The sequence below is a fragment of the Branchiostoma belcheri genome, unplaced genomic scaffold (genome assembly GCF_001625305.1).
Source record: "Branchiostoma belcheri isolate BF01 breed outbred unplaced genomic scaffold, Haploidv18h27 scaffold317, whole genome shotgun sequence".
Taxonomy (NCBI): domain Eukaryota; kingdom Metazoa; phylum Chordata; class Leptocardii; order Amphioxiformes; family Branchiostomatidae; genus Branchiostoma; species Branchiostoma belcheri.
Genome location: NW_017803929.1, coordinates 132,132 through 151,547, shown reverse-complemented (window position 1 = coordinate 151,547; position 19,416 = coordinate 132,132). Strand labels below are relative to the sequence as shown.

At 40.7% G+C, this 19,416-nt stretch overlaps 1 protein-coding gene across 1 annotated transcript; it reads right to left on the bottom strand.

Moving 5' to 3' along the window:
* Positions 1–36: 36 nt before the first annotated feature.
* Positions 37–14,140, bottom strand: LOC109474763 (spectrin beta chain, non-erythrocytic 1-like; the record flags this gene model as incomplete). Its single annotated transcript, XM_019775124.1, has 18 exons — positions 14,017–14,140; positions 13,276–13,356; positions 12,524–12,639; positions 11,792–11,904; positions 10,710–10,897; positions 9,614–9,731; positions 8,988–9,146; positions 8,339–8,380; positions 7,734–7,897; positions 6,938–7,076; positions 6,302–6,458; positions 5,557–5,801; positions 4,483–4,683; positions 3,649–3,765; positions 2,425–2,502; positions 1,433–1,597; positions 805–1,007; positions 37–133 (listed from the first exon to the last, which is right to left on the bottom strand). Coding segments are annotated over exons 1-18 (2,397 nt in total), but the record flags the coding sequence as incomplete, so codon positions are not given.
* Between the last annotated feature and the right edge of the window lie 5,276 nt (positions 14,141–19,416).

The window sequence follows — 19,416 nt, the reverse complement described above, 5'->3', positions numbered from 1 at the left end:
TAAATGAAGAACTGTGTTATTGATGAGCCCACTTACAATTGTCTCGTTACACTCAATGTGGAAGTTCTGGATACCCATGGCTGAGTTCAGGTCTTCCTTCTTGGCATCAACCAGCTCTCGCAGTGCAGCCCATCTGTGAACACAAATCACTAAAATTGTCATCTACAACTACCACATTGAACCTCAGGGTAACATGCCAGCACAAAAAGCTGCCTACCACACAGTGCCAGTGCTTCTCAATCCTATTACTAATAAATAATATTATGTTTTTTGAAAAGCAGATACATTTAAGGTTTTAAAACTCCTTCTGCAAATTGACACTGGTGCCAACAATCAGACATTTCGGGACTTCCAGGAAGTATTTTCTCCCCATTTCCCGTGGCTGACCTGTTGACCTGTCATTCTGCCTGTCAATCTTCCCCACCCAGGTGCTGTCAGCCTACCATCAGGACAGACAGACACACAATCCCACAGCTCAGCCACCCAAAGCAGTACTTCTATACCCAGTGAGTTCTTGTTTTATGTGTAAGATCCATGTATATACTAGAAAGGTAAAATTTGCAAAGCAACTGCATAATGTTTACCTTTGCATATGGTCTGCTCTGTTAATTTTTACTCAAATACATTCATATATATAGCCAGTCAGAAGTATAAATCCCTCCTACTATAAAATTGCAACATTATGTAACCCAGCACCAGTTACCATGGTGACAGACGTCAACAAATCAGGTCATTGGCCAGTGTTTGGAACAGAAGAAGAAGAAATATGTTTTCCTTCAGTAAACATAATTACTAACTGCTGACCTGGAGTTGAGCTGGTTCTGGCGAGCCATGATTTCGTTAGAGTTGGGATGTTGGTTCTGCAGTAGCTGCCGGCCCAGCTGGTTCACCACGGCCACGCGCGAGGCCTGGGCGTTCATCTCCTGCTCCAGACCCTCAAACCTGTGCCGCACCACCTCCAGCTCCTCGATGTCATTACCAAACTCCATGGTGTTCAGCATCTGTTCCTGTTGATTGGAGAGAAGGTCAGGATGCCAGATGTCATTATTCAACCTTGTACCACATAAGCCAACGACTGCAAACCTATAGACATTTATGGCTTTGAAACAAAAATAATTTAACAGAAACTATATAAAGAAGTCTCATATCTTAGTGAAATTTTGGTGAACTTGTAGTTTTGTTCATTACTGTGAATTTCTTACATTATTTGTATGCATTGTCCCAACTTGCTCCCATAAGGGGAAATTCTTCATAAGGCAACAGACATGCATAAAGCAGGAAATTAAAGACAAGATGTGAGATAAGCTTTTCTGGGACCATTGACCTGACTTCCTATCAGTGTCCCCGCCCCGAAATAACTACTGAAACACAAGCAAACACACACACACACACACAGAAGCTCTTTACACTGAGGTAAGGAAAATCTACCAACCTTTTCATCGATCCATGCCTCCACGCCGTCAGCCTCGGTGAAGAGTTTGTGCAGTGCCAGAGCATCCTCCAGGCGGAGTTTACGCAGCTTGGCCATCTCCAGGAGCTCCTTGTACCGCTGGTCCACCGTCGCCAGCCGGTTCTCAACATCCGGAGAGTCCCGCTCCTGTTCAACCCAGAGTTCATCATCAGAACAGGAGAATCATTCAAAATAAATAGGACACTCTTAGAGCTGCTGGTGTTGCCAAAAATAAGATAACCTCCCTTAGGCCACCAGCAAGTAAATTTTATGGATGACATCCTCTGCAGATTCCAAATCTAATGCAAGCAGTCAAAAAAAAAACAAGACGGGCCGAAAAAAAACAAGGTTCCTACATTTTAAAATTTTGACTCAAACATTGTACAAATGATTTTGATTCAGTGGGAACATCTCATATAGACATCCAGCATATCACTGCATCAAAGTAAGAAACAAAACATTAAATCAGAGCCTTGTCTTGTCTCCTCTCTTCATAGTCATCTGCCATCCACCTTCCGGCATGGCAGCAGACATCTTTGCCCATTTTTGGCATTTTGACCACTGTCAGAAGGTGACAAACTTTCTTGTTTTTTCCCCCAAAATCAGGCCAAAATTATTGCGCGCGCTGATGTCATCCATAAAATTACTTGCTGTAGCCTTAGCTTCTCACCACTTGTGTTGTAAACACCCTTCTACACTATTTTTTATTTGTCATTGCTGTCACCAGAACTTTGACCAAAGTGCATCACCAACTCTTCCACCCTCCCAGCTTGACCCACCTACACAAATACACCGTCATTACCCCCTTTGTTTCCGCTATCTTGTCTTGTAAGTCATGTATGAGCTTCTGATCCTGGGAAGAAAAGATTGATCAACATCTCTGTCAAGATTTCAAGCACAAAGCTTAAGACTGAAGCATAATGCTTTGTAAAACAACCCACAGGAAGTGAGGGAGATTAAGATGATGAACTCACCTCTTCTCCGAGTGATTTGGCTTGGTCGTGCAGTTGGCTAATGTTTGTCTGATAGTTGTTCAGCTCCTCAGCAACAGCCTGGTGACAGAAACAATGGAGAACAGTTGGAAGGGTAATACCACAAGTAAAAGTTATGGAAACCAAATTTCATTAAAACTGCAGTACACAGTACAGTACTGAACACCACTGAACAAAATACGTTTTTTGAACCAGGTTGTCCAGTGGGCAACCTATGGCAAAAATTAGGTTGCCCATCAGAATTTTAGGTTGGCCCACCTATAAGTTACTACTTTCCTCAAATAATAAGTAATGTTACATACATAAGCCTTTGACAATATTTCTAACAGCCTTTAGTTAACCGATACTAGTAATACCCATTAATACCTAGTAATAGCCATTAATACCTAAAATCAAAAAGCATCTACTAAAAAAAAAAAGTTTACTGGATACAGTGGTACAAGCCAAGTGGGCATGTTTTGGGGGGGGGATTCTTAAAATTCAGGTAGCCCAAAAAATAGGTTGCCCCAAGTAAAATTTGGTTGCCCGGGGCAACTGGGCAACATATTTCAGACTTCTGGGAATTATTATGGGTTTTTGTGACCTTCAAGTTCATCCCTGACCTTTGGACTTTCTGTCATTCTGCCAGTCAATCTTCCCCCACCCATGTGCTGTCAACCTTCATGTACCCTCAACTTGAGTTCTCTCCAGTTCCTGTGTCTCAACTGTTTGACCTGCCATTTATGCCTGTCAATCTGCCCCACCCAAGTGTTATCATCCTACTCTGTCCAGACAGACACAGCAACCCCACAGCTCAGCCACTCTACCCAAATCTTGTCTCCATGTGTGGTGGTTTCAGGTCTCGAAATGAACTTTCCTTCCTATTGTCCCAGCACTGTCCCAAAAATAAATTTCAATTGTCCCGAAGTGAGGATGAACTGTCCCAGCTGTTTTTTGGCAAGTATTGTATGACTTCAACTTGAAGTCAACTTTATTTTGCTTATGTTCACTCCCTGGCACACTATAATTGCAGAGTAGACAGGAAATTCGGGGGGGACTTTTCTGGATCCAAAAGCTGGGATGTGTGCCTGATACACAAAAGAAGGGCTGATATTCTGATGTTGATTATTTTTCTATTGTCCCCAAAATGTCCCAAAGTGTCTTTTTAGTTTTCGCAGCCTAAATTTCAGTTTTCAGTGGCCATTGGACCACCTTTAATTTCGTTACCTGTTGTTTCTTGATGAGTGACTGCACGCTGGCCTCATCCCTGCCCACATCCTCACTGCCAACAAGCCGCTGGGTGTCCAGGATCCAGTTCTCTACATCGTCAGCATCCGCAAAGAACTGCACAAAAAACACAACAACACATGTTACAAATACAGTCAGAAACCTTTAAACTCTTCTTAAAAAAACAACATTGCTGATAATACTGGGAAAAACAGAGTTTACAAATCACATTTAATTTAACACTTGAGTCTTAATATTTGAAAGGAGTTGAGCTCCAGAAAATTAAAATGCAAGAATGCCAGTTGTGTGAAGATGAGGGGAAAAAAAGTTCTTCAGAAAAACAAAGCAAAAAAATAGTCGTCTGCAAAGATAAAAGATAAATAAGACTCAATATGTACAAGATTTTGCAAGGCCTTCAGGCTTGGACATATTCAGCACATGTCCTCAGCATGAAAAAGGCGGTTCACAAGGAGACCACCAATATAACAACCTGCTTTAGCATTACTGAGTCTGATACTCAAAGTAATAAAAGATAAGCTAAAAATGTCAGGTTGTAAAATATCTGCAGAACGAGTAAAAAAAGTGTTTTAAATGGAAACAGAGAGTGTCAGTTAGTCCTCACTACCTGTGAGAAATTGGGCTGGTCTCAATCCTGATGTTTCTGACTCAGGGAGAAGAGTTGTTGTTATAGTTCTACTCGGTAACCCGTAACCCAGGTGAGTGGTCATACCATTCAGGTGGTAGCACCATTTACCTTGAAGTGGCCATGTTACCATGTTAGTGGCGACCACTAAGTAAAAAGATATAATAAAAAATAATAAAAAGTGTTCTGACTTGATACAGGTCCACGGCGTTGTGCAGGCGCTTCTTGCGGATCTCTGCCAGTTGTTCCAGCTCGTCCCATTGGGTGTTGACCTCGTTGATGCGAGTCCTGATCTTCCCTGCACCAAAGTGCTGCTGCTCGATCAGTTCCTCGCCCGACCCGATCACGCCATCTATGTACTCCCGCCGGGCCTGCATCTCACGCTCTAACGCCTGGTACAAACATAGGCAGTCAAACTCAGTCTGGGCTATTCTCTCAAAATAAACAATAACAACCCTTCCCTAAATTTATTGTTACATCATCAACAATCTTTTCTAACTGAAATTCACAACAACTCAACATATGCTGACTTGCTTAATGGCCACCCCCAAGCAGTATCTGTATCTGTGTAGCCGGTATAACCGCCTTTTGGGGGGAACACACCAGCTAAGTAATAATTTAATCAGTTCTGAATTATAGTTATAAAGTTTAAGCTTGTTCCAACACAAGAAAAGAACTCACTATTGTGTTGGAACAAGCTTAAACTCTATTACTATGGATGAGCTTTCATTCGAAGATCTGAATTAATTCAATTTTAAATGACACACACACAAAAAAATGTTTACCCCCATACATAATAAAAAATTTTTGCAGATTAGGTGAAAAATCATTACAAAAGTACATTGGGTTAAACAGTTTTTTGGTATGCAAAACCTGTAACTATTATAACATGACTAGAGCACATGACTCATATTCATATTTTTGTTATTATTTATGTCAGTTCAAATATTGTTTACTGTTTTGGTACTTCAATTTTGTATTGATTGGAAAGTACATTAATTATAACTTTCATTTCATACATATTATGTCTATTATTTGACCGCTGATCTCCAATTCACTTTTTTTCCTCTATGATTGATTCTGTTTCAAGTTTGTTATAATTTTAGTATGAATGTGTGTTTTATTTATTATTATTGCTAAAAGCAATTATTATTATTATTATTGTTATTTTATTTTATGTTGCTGGACTCCAGGAAGAATAGTATGGAGTTAACTTCCATACTAATGGAGATCTCAATAAACAAACAAACAAACACTTTGTTTACCTTATGCTTGTTGACGAGCAGGTTGACAGACGTGACGTCGTGTCCGATCTCGGGTGAGGCCAGGACGGCCGCCTTCTCCTTGATCCAGCCCTCCTCCTCCGCCATGTCCCAGAAGAACTGCCACAGCTTACGGGACTCCTCCAGACGGCCGCGACGCTCGGCGGCCAGCGCCACCAGCTCCTGGTACGAGGCCTCCAGGTGGGACATCCGCTCACCCACGATCTGAGGGTCGGCTGGCTTGTACTCTGTCAGGTCAGTACACACAGTCACACACAAGGTTGTAACATCACCTCACAACTTACACTAGGTACAGTGTTCTGTCTTTCCATCATTTGGCAGAATTTTGTCCAATATGTCACCTTTGACAGACAAAAATTGGCATGTAAAGTAGAGAAAGAGATGTCATTCAACTAAGGGAAAATTTGCAGGAAATAGCATTTCAGAGCGTCAGGATTTCAAAATTTCCAGGAGGAGCATGCCCCCGGACTCTCCTAGGATTGCCGTGTTCAGTGCTCAAGAGAATATTACTGCAAACGAAGTTGAGATGATGCAAAAAAAATTCTGGCTGGCTAGAACATTGCTCACTTATCTGAAAATGTGATTAACAGCTGTATCATCAACCAATCAGTATCTCTGTCTGGCAAAACAAAGTGAGCTGATTGGTTCAGCCTTTAAAGAGATCATTGCACAGGATAACTATCACAACCCTGTGTGCCTAAAAACCAGTGCTAGCTGTTGTACACACCATCATCGTCCTGGCGTGCGAACGGTGCGGCTGAGTCGTTGACGGCCTTGACCCTGTCGGCCTGGACGGCGATGTCGGCCTCCATGAGCTGGTGCTTCTGCAGCAGGTCCTCCACACCCATCAGGTGCTTCCCGTAGTCCTCAGACGTAAGACGCACCTGCAGGGGACAAACCATTTCTCATGTTGGACAGGGCAGCACAAAATCTCACGCAAAAAAAAACCCACTTAAACTACAATCCTAAATTATTTGCTACAAAGCTAGAAAAGCCCTTGTATGGATGTTACTTGAGAGTATTGGACACAATACATCAAAAACTAGGACTTGTATGCCAGTCTGCCACAACTGTTGGACAAAATCAGAACAAGAAGGCTAAAGTTTGCAGGGCAATGTCTCAGGAGCAAGGAAGAATTTGTGGCTCGAAACTCCCAGGCATGGGAAGAAGGCAGGAAAACCAGCAGCAACCTACATTGATACACTTGGACACTGGCCTTGACATAAGCAAACCTGTTCAACTTCATTCCTGTCCATTCTTTATCCTATAGATCTATTATATTTTACCCTTCTACCACTACTGTTGAAACAATCTTCTGACCATCCCCCATTTTAAAATCAGGGTGACACTCTCCCACACGTACCTTCATCTCGTCCATCCAGTCCATGATGTAGAGCATCTCCTGGAAGATCCTCTGCAGACTGAGCGAGGCTTCCAGCCGGCCGCGCCGAGCCTTCAGCAGCTCCAACAGGTACGCCCACAGCCGCAGGATGTTGTCCTTCCTGTACACAACACAGCAGGGGGAGGGGGGCACAGAAGTCAAACTTAACTCATAAGGCAACACCAATTCAATTTGTTGCTTCTCCGATTATTTCCGAAAAAATATGAAGCGACAGGGCGAAAAAAAAAAACAGGCCAAGACACCCCACGATAGCCAGAAATGTTACAATATGAGCCATGAAGTGAACATACCAGGCTGGTTTATAATTAAAACAATAGATTTTGAACTTTTAATGAAACAAAACTGCATAGTTACATTGAAAAACTTTAACAACTAGGAAGAAAAGGACTTTCTTCAACCGTTGGACCCAAAATATGTCTTTCACTGAGCATTTTGCAGTTGATTTAGAACCAATAAAATTTTTTTTTTTTTGCAAATCAGAACAAAATGGACAGGGCGAATCCGAGAAACAACAATTTGAAATTAAATTGGAGTGGCCTAAGGGAAAAAATGCTGACAGTGTTCTATAGGAGTAACTGAACAAAATCTTCTTGATTTGAAAGCTGACCACTGCATGGTATGACTTTTTTCTAACTTAGCCTTTACAAGAAATCCACATCATGTCCCATCAATGTAAAAACAATCATGGCCAGCCAAGCTTGCAGTTTTACTTCAAACAACAAGGCGGCGCTGTTGTGAGTGTTGCTCCACTACTGACCTGGCGTTAATCCTCTCAATGTCGTGATAGTTCTCAGTCTCCAGTTCCTCAGCGACGTGCATCACGGCCTGCACTCTCTCCTCGTAAGCGTTGATGTCCGTCTCGATGGCCTCGTGCTTCTTGGTTGCTGCCTCCACCGCCGGCAAGTCAAAACCAAAGTTATCCTGCAAGAGAAAAAAAACAACAACATCGAACCAACTCCACAGGATGGCTGAAAAGCTGTGACGACGTGTTACACTGCATGCCTGTACTGTACGCTTTACTCCCTTTCAGGTACCACGTTTAGTGCTGCTACTCTAGCTAACGGCAAAATGAAGTGTTATTTTTGCCAAAGCTTCTGGACCTTGAGGCATGCATACCTTCTGTACATGACCACGTGGGTCCTGACTCCTACTTGTAACGACCAAGCACCATGCATTCTACTGGGACACCTTCTTATGACAATCTTCAAGCATGGCCCAACTTTCCAACTTTTTTAAAACTAAAAAGCCTGGTAGCAAATGTTATAACTTTAAATATGTGCGTGATAACAACAAACAAAAAGTGGCCGTGCTTGAAAACTATCTCTGTCTGTGGGCAAAATTCCTTATCTTATGACTGAATACCTCTAGATTGACTCGAGACCCCTCTGAGGAAGTCACTGGCATCTGTGCGGCATGGAAATATCGACAATAATCTTCATGGGAAGGTGTTAGGGGCCGCGAGGCCAACAGGTCATGGAGGGAAACACACGGTGCCGGGAAGGCCTGCTGGGGTTAGCACCACTCGTGTTGTTGCAGGGCACACCAATGGACAGGACAATCACATAGCAATCTGATTATCGTCATCCCCACATATCCACCATGCTAGACTGGACTAGGTGCTACACCAGACATGATACACAAGCTGGGGTGCATCTTACTGAAGGCAACTATCTTACCCGCATGTGTGCATACATACAACCACATTCCCATAAACCATTTAAGACTTAATTTAATCAGCATGTATGTAGCAATGCAACCCAATCACCGTTAGTCACTGGCAGTTTATTGCATAGAAATTGTGGATGATGTTACAGTGATTATATCATATGGGTTTGGGCATGCAACATGTGAAAAATGCACACAGTACTGGTTAATGCTTGACGTCAATGATAAACAAGTAGAGATGATGGTGGCTATGTGTTAATTCCATGTTGGGAAGACGAGGGGAACAATACAGTCACGTGGGTGATATCGAAGAAACGATTAGAGATGCTACGACTACGCTACTTACCTGGGACACGAGTCTTTGGTTCTCGCTAAGCCAGGTCTCCCGCATAGCGGCCTTTCGGTCAAACCTGCGAGCGAGCTGCTCCAATTTCTCCTGCCGCATCAACTCCTCGCGCAGGGCGATCTCACGTTCGTGTTCCGAACGCTCCAACCGCTCCCAGGCCTGAACAACAGTTAATAACAGCTTCATTTTCACTGAAAATGCAGTCTTTTATCACATTCAGCATTAACTCGTTCTGAAAGCAGCAATGCCATTGGTATATCTTTAAACCTCATCTGATTGGTCCAAACCAGTATGTTATCACCGTCCAAATTCCTTGTTCGAAATCTTTTTACAGTGACAGTTTCTTTCCCCGTACGGCCAAGCTTTGCAATTCACTCCCTGACAAGTGTTTCCCACCAACCTACAATCTACAGGCTTTCAAATCAAACGTTCACCTCCATCTCTTGACAAAATGTTTCATATTTCTAGGTCAATGCCTAGAAGTGGTCGTATAGGCCTTGCATTGAACTACTCCGTTAAAAAAAAAAGGTCTGTGACAACCTCTGTGAGAACAACCACGTCCCACATTGTGAGTATTGTAGTGACTTTATCTGACATGGCTTAGTAAGACGTTGCTGAGGACTGACCTTGTTGATGTCTGAGACCAGTTTGCCCTCCTTGGGCGTGTAGGGCTTCTGGTTGTTGGCTCTCATCTTACTTTGCAGGGTGAACAACAGCACCTCCAGGTTTCCCTTTTCCATAAACCTGTCAAACAGGGAAATACATTCATTTCTTGGTAAAGGAAGTTTCTGTTGATTCTAGTTTCTAAAACTGTATTTGCTTGGCTTACTCTTATTCCTAAAATTTCTTGTTAAGAAGCAAATCTATAGTTTTAGAGACTGATGGTCATATGTGACACAACGCCAGATAATGTAAGTTGTAAGATAGTTAAGAGAATTTGTCACTAGGACTTGAAACAGTCCTAGTGGCCTAAGTACAGATATTATCTGTGTGTGTATCGGCTAGCAATGAGGCAAGTCACCACTGTTCTTTTGACCGTCTCTAATCTGCATTGGCATGTGTAATATCTGTATCAAATGGATATAGATGTAGCTAGGGAAGAAATATCTGTATACAAGTAATAGCAGTGAATATAGTGACAGTTACTATAATTAACATCAAGGCTTGAAATACCACCTACATAATTGTGCAGGTTAGAGCAGGTAAAATTGGAGCTGTGCGGGTACAATGTATTTCTGCACCAGTCCAAAGTGGCATCCTGCTATACAACTTAGTTACAAGAGGTACACTGGTACCAGGCCCACCTTCAAACCATCTTCAGGGCTCGAAGTTCTTTTTTGGGAATAGGTGCACTGGTGCACCCAACCTAAAAAAAATTTTGGGTGCACCATTAAAAAACAAAACCTAATTACAGATCTTACAGCTGCTTCAATGTGAAATGGGAGCTAACTTCAAAATCTAAGCAAGTACTACAACAAAGATTTTATTATTTCATCTGACACTTAGATGCCAAGAATATACTGTATATATTTAATATGTACAAAAATACCTACAAAAATTTTGGGTGCACAGGTGCACCCACAAATTGGGTGCACAGCTTCAATTTTGGGTGCACTAAGGTGCACTTGCACCCAGTATTTCCAGCCTTGATCTTTAAAGGACTAAAAGGAATACAAACTGAGTAGTGCAGGTGCACTAATTGCTGCTGAAGAGATGTCTTACTTTGGAGGCTTCTCGACTGTCCTGTAGGTGTTGAAGGCCAGCAGCTGCTGTTGCACACCTTGCAGGGAGTTGGCAAACGTGCGGTCGTTCAGGATCACGATGGTCTGCTCAATCCACTTCAGCAGGTCCGATGCCATGGTCTCGTAGTCTTGGATCATGTTCTCATTGTCAATGGCACTTTGGACCATCTGGAGAAAATAAAGATGGAAAAAAAAATTGTAAAACCTTCTTTGTATTCCAGGGTGGTACTACTTGCAGGTAAAGATAAAGTTTGTATAAGGTATAAAATCTGTATCTGTATAGCCGGTATAACCGCCTTTCGGCGTAACACACCAGCTTCTGTATCTGTATAGCCGGTATAACAGCCTTTCGGCGTAACACACCAGCTTCTGTATCTGTATAGCCGGTATAACCGCCTTTCGGCGTAACACACCAGCTTCGCAGGCACGCGGTGCGGCAGCAGCTGGCTACATTACACCGATCGACTTGTTACACTTAGCCCTTGGACATCTAACTCTAGACATTGTTTAAAGCTATCTAATGACAATGCCCCTACTGTACTTGGTAACAGCGAATTCCACTCTGCGAAGAAGAAGAAAGAATGAATTCTTGAACGCCTCAAGTTACTAGCACTTTTGCAAGTAGCCATTTCACAGTTCCCGAAAGAATATGGATCACAATTATGATTTTGACATTTTGGTTTGTATATTTCTGTTCAGTCATTTATATATATTATGTTGTATCATTTGTTTAATTTGATTTTCAGTTATACTGATCTCAGTTGACATTTCTCAGCTATGTTACTTGATTGTATAAATTTACTTTTATACAAATTGTTTTATGTTTATGTGTCCCTGGGCCCTCTTGGAAATCAACAATTTACTGTTGAAGAGGCTACCCAGGTGCTTAAGTCAAGATGAAATGAATATGCAAAATAACTGCCCATACACACTAGGAACTGTGCAATGGCTTATTATTAAGTTAAATCGTTGGGGGAAATCCAAAGAAGCACCATTCAAAAAACTGGGCAGACCCTCCAACTTATGAAACTGAGAAGACAATTCTAAGATGTCAAGACCAACCTTGCCGATCCTCTTTCCCTTGACTTGTTGGTCCTTCATCTGGGAGAAGTAGTGATAGTACGTCACTACGTAGGTGATTATGGACTTCTCGTCTGGGTACTCTACATTCACATCTGTGGACCAAACAAACAACTGTTACAATGAAGACTTGAGAACATAAGTGCACCACCTTGTGATTCACAGGAATACTGCACAAGGTATATTTTCCCTAACAAAATCAAACTGTTAGGCCACACCAATTTAATTTGTTGCTTCTCTGATTTTTTCAGAAAAAAATATGAAGCGACAGGGCGGAAAAAAACAAAACAGGCCAAGACATCCCATGATAGCCGGAAATGTTACGATATGAGCCATGAAGTCAACATACCAGACTACTTTATAATTAAAACTTACAATAGATTTTGAACTTTAAATGACACAAAGTTGCATTGTTACATCGAAAAACTTGGAAGAAAGGGACTTTCATCAACCTTAGGAGCCAAAATATGTCTTTCATTAGGCATCTTGCAGTTGATTCAGAACCTAAAATGTTTTTTTTTTTTGCAAATCAGAAAATGAATAGGGCGAATCCGAGAAGCAACAAATTAAATTGGTGTGGCCTTAAGGTGTAACTGAAATTTCACGATGAATGATGAAATATTTTTAGAAAACGTTACTATCCATTGTGGTTCACAGAAGACTGACCCAAGCAAAATTTTTGTTCTAAAAGTCGTGTATGGTAGACAGTTGTACCTTCTGGGTCTAGAAGTTTGGCCAGGCCCAGGTTACGTTCTGCGGTGTTGAAAGCGTTGTTCAGGTTGTGCATCGCATTGGACTTCTGCAGCTTGTCATAGTCAATCAGGTCAGGTCTGAAATAGTATGGCACAGAAACAACAACATCAGAAACCATAATCAGACAATGAACACCATGATTTTTTAATTTATTTTTTAACGGAGTGGTTCAATGCAAAAATTTCCCTACATATACTAATAAAGTGGACTTCAAGTTGTACAAATTCAGCTGTGTGTTGTTGTTTTCTTATTGTTGTCATAAACTTATTTCCTAAAAAGAAGGCTGGGACAGTCCATCTGCAGTTTGGGACAGTTGAAATCTATGTTTGGGACAATTCTGGGACAGTAGTAAAAAAAGTTAATTTCGAGGCCTGCGACCACTTCTCGGCATTGAACTAGAAATATGAGAGAAACATGGCTATGCCAAGAGATGGCGGTGAACGTTGATTTGAAAGTCTGTAGATTGTAGGTTGGTGGGAAACACTTGTCAGGGAGGGAATTCCAAAGCTTGGCCGTACGGGGAAAGAAACTGTCACTGTAAAATGATTTCCAACAAGGAATTTGGACGGTGAAGTTGTGTGAGCTAGTGGAGAACCTATAGCTAGTGGATTTAAAAATTTATGCACGCGCATACACAAACGTTACTGGGCCCCAGTGTCCTACAAGTGTGGAAATAGAACAAGCCAAGTGAATAGGAATAATATTAACCCTACCTGTGCTTGTGTATGAGGGCATTGAAGGCCAGCCCGTCACTCCAGCTTCTGGTAAAGTTGGTGATGTTCACGTTGTTGTACCTGCAGCACAGAATGTTCACATGTTACCATCATAACACATCTAACCACAATATATACTTGCACAAATGTTAGAGAAAAAATACATCAACAACATCGGGGGACAAACGCAACAGCAACAGAGCTGACCAGTAAAGTAACTAAGTTAACCTACAATCATGGACCTTAGATCTAATCTAAAAATGTGATGAATACTGGCCTTGGAAATAATTAGGTCTAGCAGGAAGAAATATATCATTTATAACCAAATAAAAGTGGTCACTTTTACGTGGTTACACTCAACATTTATTTAACCTCAAAACTCTTCTGCCCAAACCGCTTTTCAAGAGTTCAAGGGAGGAGGGTCAGTGGTCTTCATTCTTGTTACAGATACACAATAGTTTCAGCAATAGATAATAAATTTACATGCAAATTAAGATAAATTCGAACCACCAATAATATTCTCTTCTCAAATCGCCAACAATAACATTCCCATAGTATTATAATCTTATATTCATTCTAGAGGGGCTCGTCTAAGTTTTTTAATGTTACAACTAAGGTTGCCATCTTAAGTCCAATGGTATGTCTAATCTATACTTTCACAGGTATTAAGAGTAAAAAGTTTACAGGCACGGTCTTAAGAGACAATAGGATATTTAAGGGAGATGATTTGGTGGTCCTTACCCTGCAGTCTTCATCTGGCACCACAGTAGCAGGGCATCCTTAGCTGATCTTGTCTCTTTGGTCTCTTCTTCATCCACCCTGATGTCTTGGATCTACAAGAGAACAGACCATGTTACTCCAGATGTACACAAGTTATGTCATCATTCTCAGTATTATATAAGAGCAGAAAAAAATACTAATGACTTTCTGTAGTAGTCATTATTGCTGTGTTTAGATGTGTCATACTTCTTTAAACAATATTCATTGTTATTAAATATTATGGTGCATTTTCTCAAACAGGTTTTTTGACTATCTAGTCCTTTCCAAATCATTACTTGTTATGGTAAAGGTGTTTGCTAATACATGTATCTATAATATATACATCCTTGACTTCTTGGTTTCATCAAAATTCAATTTTAATATTCAAATTTCAATATAACATGCCAATACCCATGTTACAAAAATCAACTTTACAGAGGACGTCCTAGTGAGATCCATATCTAACATGTCCTTAATAAAAAAAATCTAGTACCATTTGTGAGCATTAATGAAAAAGTAACTCCCTTTTTTTGGAAATGGCTCCTTTAAAAAATACAGTCTGTTACTTTCTAGGGTACTTTGAGCTTTTATACCAGCTTGAATACGTGATGTATGATAGTGGTTGCCCACAGTATGACCTAGCTTTTGGTATGTTTCAGTGTTGCACACACACACACACATACACGTATAACCTTTTTACTCCCCCCATGCTGGGTAGGAACCACAAGTTGAAGACCAGACAAATCAGGCTGACATCATGTATTTAACATCGTTCTGTCTGGGAAACCCAGCCTGGTAACATTACAGATGTCAGAGGGTTGGGGCAATATCTCAGGACCTTTTTAGAATAATCAATATCTCTCTGCCTACCGGTGCAAAACTCAACCAAGTACAGCAGGAATATATGATTTTGGGGGATATTTTCAACATTTAAAAACGCTTGTAAATGTCAACATAAAAACTCCCTGTGAGACATTGGTACTTATTACATGTATATAAAACTAAATATCTGCTGCCTTATTCCTTTCTGCACAACAGCCTTCTATTCCATTTTACCCTGCCTGTCCAGTGTTTTTCCTGGCCCCATAATTGATCCTTCTGAAGGCCAGTGGGTAGTTTTCTTTGTGACCTCACACTTAAAAAACACCAGGCACTGTTTTTGTCTCTTTCTCCTCCCAAATTACCACTACGTACAATACTGCAAAAAGGTCCATCTAGCTACAAATCATTATGTGCGATTCCAATACTGGTAATGGTACAAGTGGGGCACTAGAGGGGGGTTTCCAAATTGGATCCCTGAAGTTGGATGTAATTGTCATGACTGAAGAATGGGCATGTTTTGTTAATATCACAAACATTCAAAATCTATGGTGTCTTTTTTGTCTGACATAAATGAAGAAATTTAAATTACAATCAAGAAATATTGTTTTTCATATTTCCATTTCATGTTTTCATATCATAGAAATAACAAGAGTCTTAGAACTATATTTACAAGAGGCTTATGACAGCTATATAAATATTCCAATATGGACAAATTTGATGCATCAAATGTTCAATAAAAAAACAAGACAGTCATAGAAAATAAAAATTAATACATTTCTTATAGACAGCCTCTAAAATAAATGTCTGCGTGCCCAGAATAAGGACAAAACAAAAAGCCAACAATATAAAAACTGTTTATGGCAGGTGGAATTTATGTAAAGGATGACAAATGATGTTTCAGCTCATGCATCTTGCAAATTTATCCTAATATGGCAGAGTCAATGGCATGTTATAAATAATTCATCAGAATGAAATCAGGAGGCTCCCTGTGTAGGAATATTGACACTGGCACAATGTAGGGCTGTCATAACAAAAAGCACATCCTGGTTATCCCTGGCATGTCTAGTCCTCGCTTTGATTAATGCTATAAAGAGTGCTGCAATTATTTTGTTTGTTAATTTTACCACAACCAGTTATGTCACATTTTATGGCTGACACAATTTTTGACAATGTAATTCAATAATATGCAAATTACCGAATGTTCAAAATTTTCTTGCATCAGTGCTATTTTTGGCTCATAGCCAGCATAGTATGCTCATTTTTGATACACATAGATGGCTCACAAAACGTAATTACCCCTGCTGGGCAAAACGTGTTGAGCGGCCTGATCTAGTCACGTTCAGTCATGTCATTTATTTTGACCAACAGTCTATTGTCCGTGGCATACCAGCTGTCAGACATTTTTCTAATGTTAACATCAGCTGATGTCTTTCATTGTCTGACTGTTTAGCAAAGTCTTTGTGCTCATATTAACAAGCTAAACCCACAATCTACGCTACTTTTGAATGCTAAGAAAGGTACATGTCCCAGTTAGTCAAATGGTTGGCCCCCATACAGAGCAGGATACGTTGGTTGACCTTGCTATGCACGGGTCACAAGCTTGCCATAAATTGTCAAGACACAAACTACAAGTCCTGAGGCTTGTTTCTTCAGAGTGGAAAACAACATGGCAGAACTTCATGCTACAAGATGCTACTGTTAGCTTGGAAAATGAGATCAAATCAGTTACAGTAAGTGCATTTACCATATTTTGTGGTGGGTATATTTTCGCAGTGTCCAATTCATGCAAAATTGTGATATCATAAAATTGTGTTTGTATTTCTACAACAGCATTGTTTCAATAATGAACTTCAAATGCTGTAATAATTTTCTTTTCCCTAATACCGTTCGAACCTCCTTGATAAAAGCAACAAGACAGTAAATGTATTTACACTATATGACAGAAAACGTTTTATATGGTACTTAATAATCTAGAAATCTTAATAAAGTCAGTATCCACCTTTCTGTCCAAATTTTACCAAATCTTTGATGGACAAAAATTGGCGTGTAGAGAGATATCACTAAACTAAGCTGTAAACATTAATAATGTGCAGTAAAAGGTGTTTCAGAGGATCAAGATTTCAAAATTTTCCCGGGGGAGCATGTCCCCGGACCCCCTAGGATTGTCGACATAACGTTAGGCCACAGCAAGTAATTTTTATAGATGACATCAGCGCACGCATTAATTTTCGCCTGATTTTGGAGAAAAAAAAAAGAATTTTGTTGCCTAATCTGACAGTGGTCAACATGCCAGAAATGGGCAAAGATGTCTGTTGCCATGCCGGAAGGTGGATGGCAGATAACTATGAAGGGAGAAGATAAGAAAAGGCTCCGATTTAATGATTTGTTTCTTACTTTGATGTAGAGACATGTGATGGTGGCTGTGTATGTGTGATGTACACTACCAGGACCGTAAAATTTAACGATTTACGCTGTTACACAAACAAACGCACGGCGTGCACACGTTCGTACACACACCGTGTGCACATTTGGGGCGGAGTCCAGATCAGCGGGGAGTCAGCTCATTATCACTGGGATACCGATAATGAGCCGCTGGTCTGCACGGTAGAGAAATAATTACGTTTGATTTTACGACAGTTGTATACCGGTCACGTCAGCGCGCAATGTCGCGATATTGTGTGTCCATTACGATATGTACGAATAGAATCCTATATCTACCGGTCAAAATTAAGTCAGCTGCGGGCGAAAGTTGCCTTTCGTTTACATTTTGGGCCAGCTGTTTTCGTATAGGAACTGTGTTATTCTTTGGAGATAATAATTAAAGTTCTTGTGCCGGCATTTATTCCGCAAACACAGCGTAATAATTTGCCGATTTCTTCTACGTCGCCATGTGCTCCCCGCCCGCGCTGCCGAAACGGATTGCGTAATGCTCTATTGTACAATATTTAGCGGTGAGGATTAGTGTTTAAAAGATTTCCTAGGACCTTCCCCCGGGTCAAAAAATTTTCCAAACCCATTTAGGCCCTTCCCGGCGTGAATGATATACTAGTAAACTGGTCGAAAGATGACGTTTAAACGGCCAGCAGAAACCTCATTGATGCGGCCGGCCGGCCACGAGGCGGCGCGAGTAAACAACACAAAAATGAAAAGCCAGTGATTTGTTCGGCACGGGGCTGAATATGTGCTTACGGGGAGGAAAGACCACGGGTATTTTTTTTCATATTATATCAATCAAGTATTGAATAAACACATCATGAGTTATTGCATCCGCCAAATCGCTTTATATAAAACAGTGGTTTTCAAAAATGAAGTCAGAGTTCTTGTAGGAATGGAGTAGTAATCATGACATTGAGAGTCAAAATTCACACACATCTCGTAGTAGAACATTTCTCCCAAGACATCACGGCGCCCCATGGCCAGTCCTGTCAAAATTGATTGATGAACTCCGACGCAACCGCCGAAAGGGGCGGTTCGAGTTTCAGATCAAAGAAGTCGGTACAACTTTCGCTACACGCGTGCCAAGTTGTGGCCGGACATTCTGTTTTACCAAGGAGGTTGTCGGTGTACAGGAAATTACGCTGCCAATAAAATGTTTCAGGGCTTCTATTTTATTCTACGGCGGCCACTATCAGATGCGGAATAATTTGGCAACAAAAACAAACATAAAACAAGCAGGTTAGAACTTAAAGATTTAAACACAAGGAGCTTTGATTATTTTCTACTGCAGTTTAAATGGATTTTGAACACGTCTACTTTCTGTCAGTATGTGTAACCTACGTAAAGCTGCGGATATTTTTTAATCATTCAGATTAAACCTCCTTGTGCAGATTATAATGTCTAGTACTAATTTATAGAAGAATGAATATATGATAGTGATAGTCGGAGACGCCAAAGATCGTTTCAGTACCAGGTGTACAAGTCCGTTGCGCGTCATGTTTTTTTTGTATCGTCGACAGCTCTCACTGAATATAACAGAACTTGTTGGAAAAGTCTCGGGGTCACAACCCCCCATTTTTATATAAGATATATTTTGACAGGTTATTAACTTTTTGTATGTTCTCTCTTATACATACAGGTGCTTAGACTAAAACTGCACGAGCGAGGGAGAATACTGCATGCACATGCCGACTTGTTCTTCCGGGAGTTTTTATATCGTTTTTGGAGCGATCATACATGTAGTTTGTCCTAACTCTAGTCTAGATTGCACCTTCTTGTACCCAGTAAGATATAGTGTTGAGACTGAAATGTTTGATATTTCGCTTTGTTGATTTATGGAGGTAGAAAAAAAGAGCCTCCATGGTTGATTGAATTCAGAGGCAAGTACATATGTACTAGCAACGACCTTGGTACTATATGTCGTAGTAGCCTTTTGGACACAAGTAACTAAGAAATGATACTCTAAAGAACATGCATTTTGTTCTCACGCAGATATTTTTAATAGGAAAATATCTTTCTTCACTGCTATCCTATTTAACTAAGTGTGAAAAACAAGAAAAGCACGTGGAACTTTTGTAACCTCCGCGATGAAAAATCCGATTTGGACTCGACATTTGATGCATA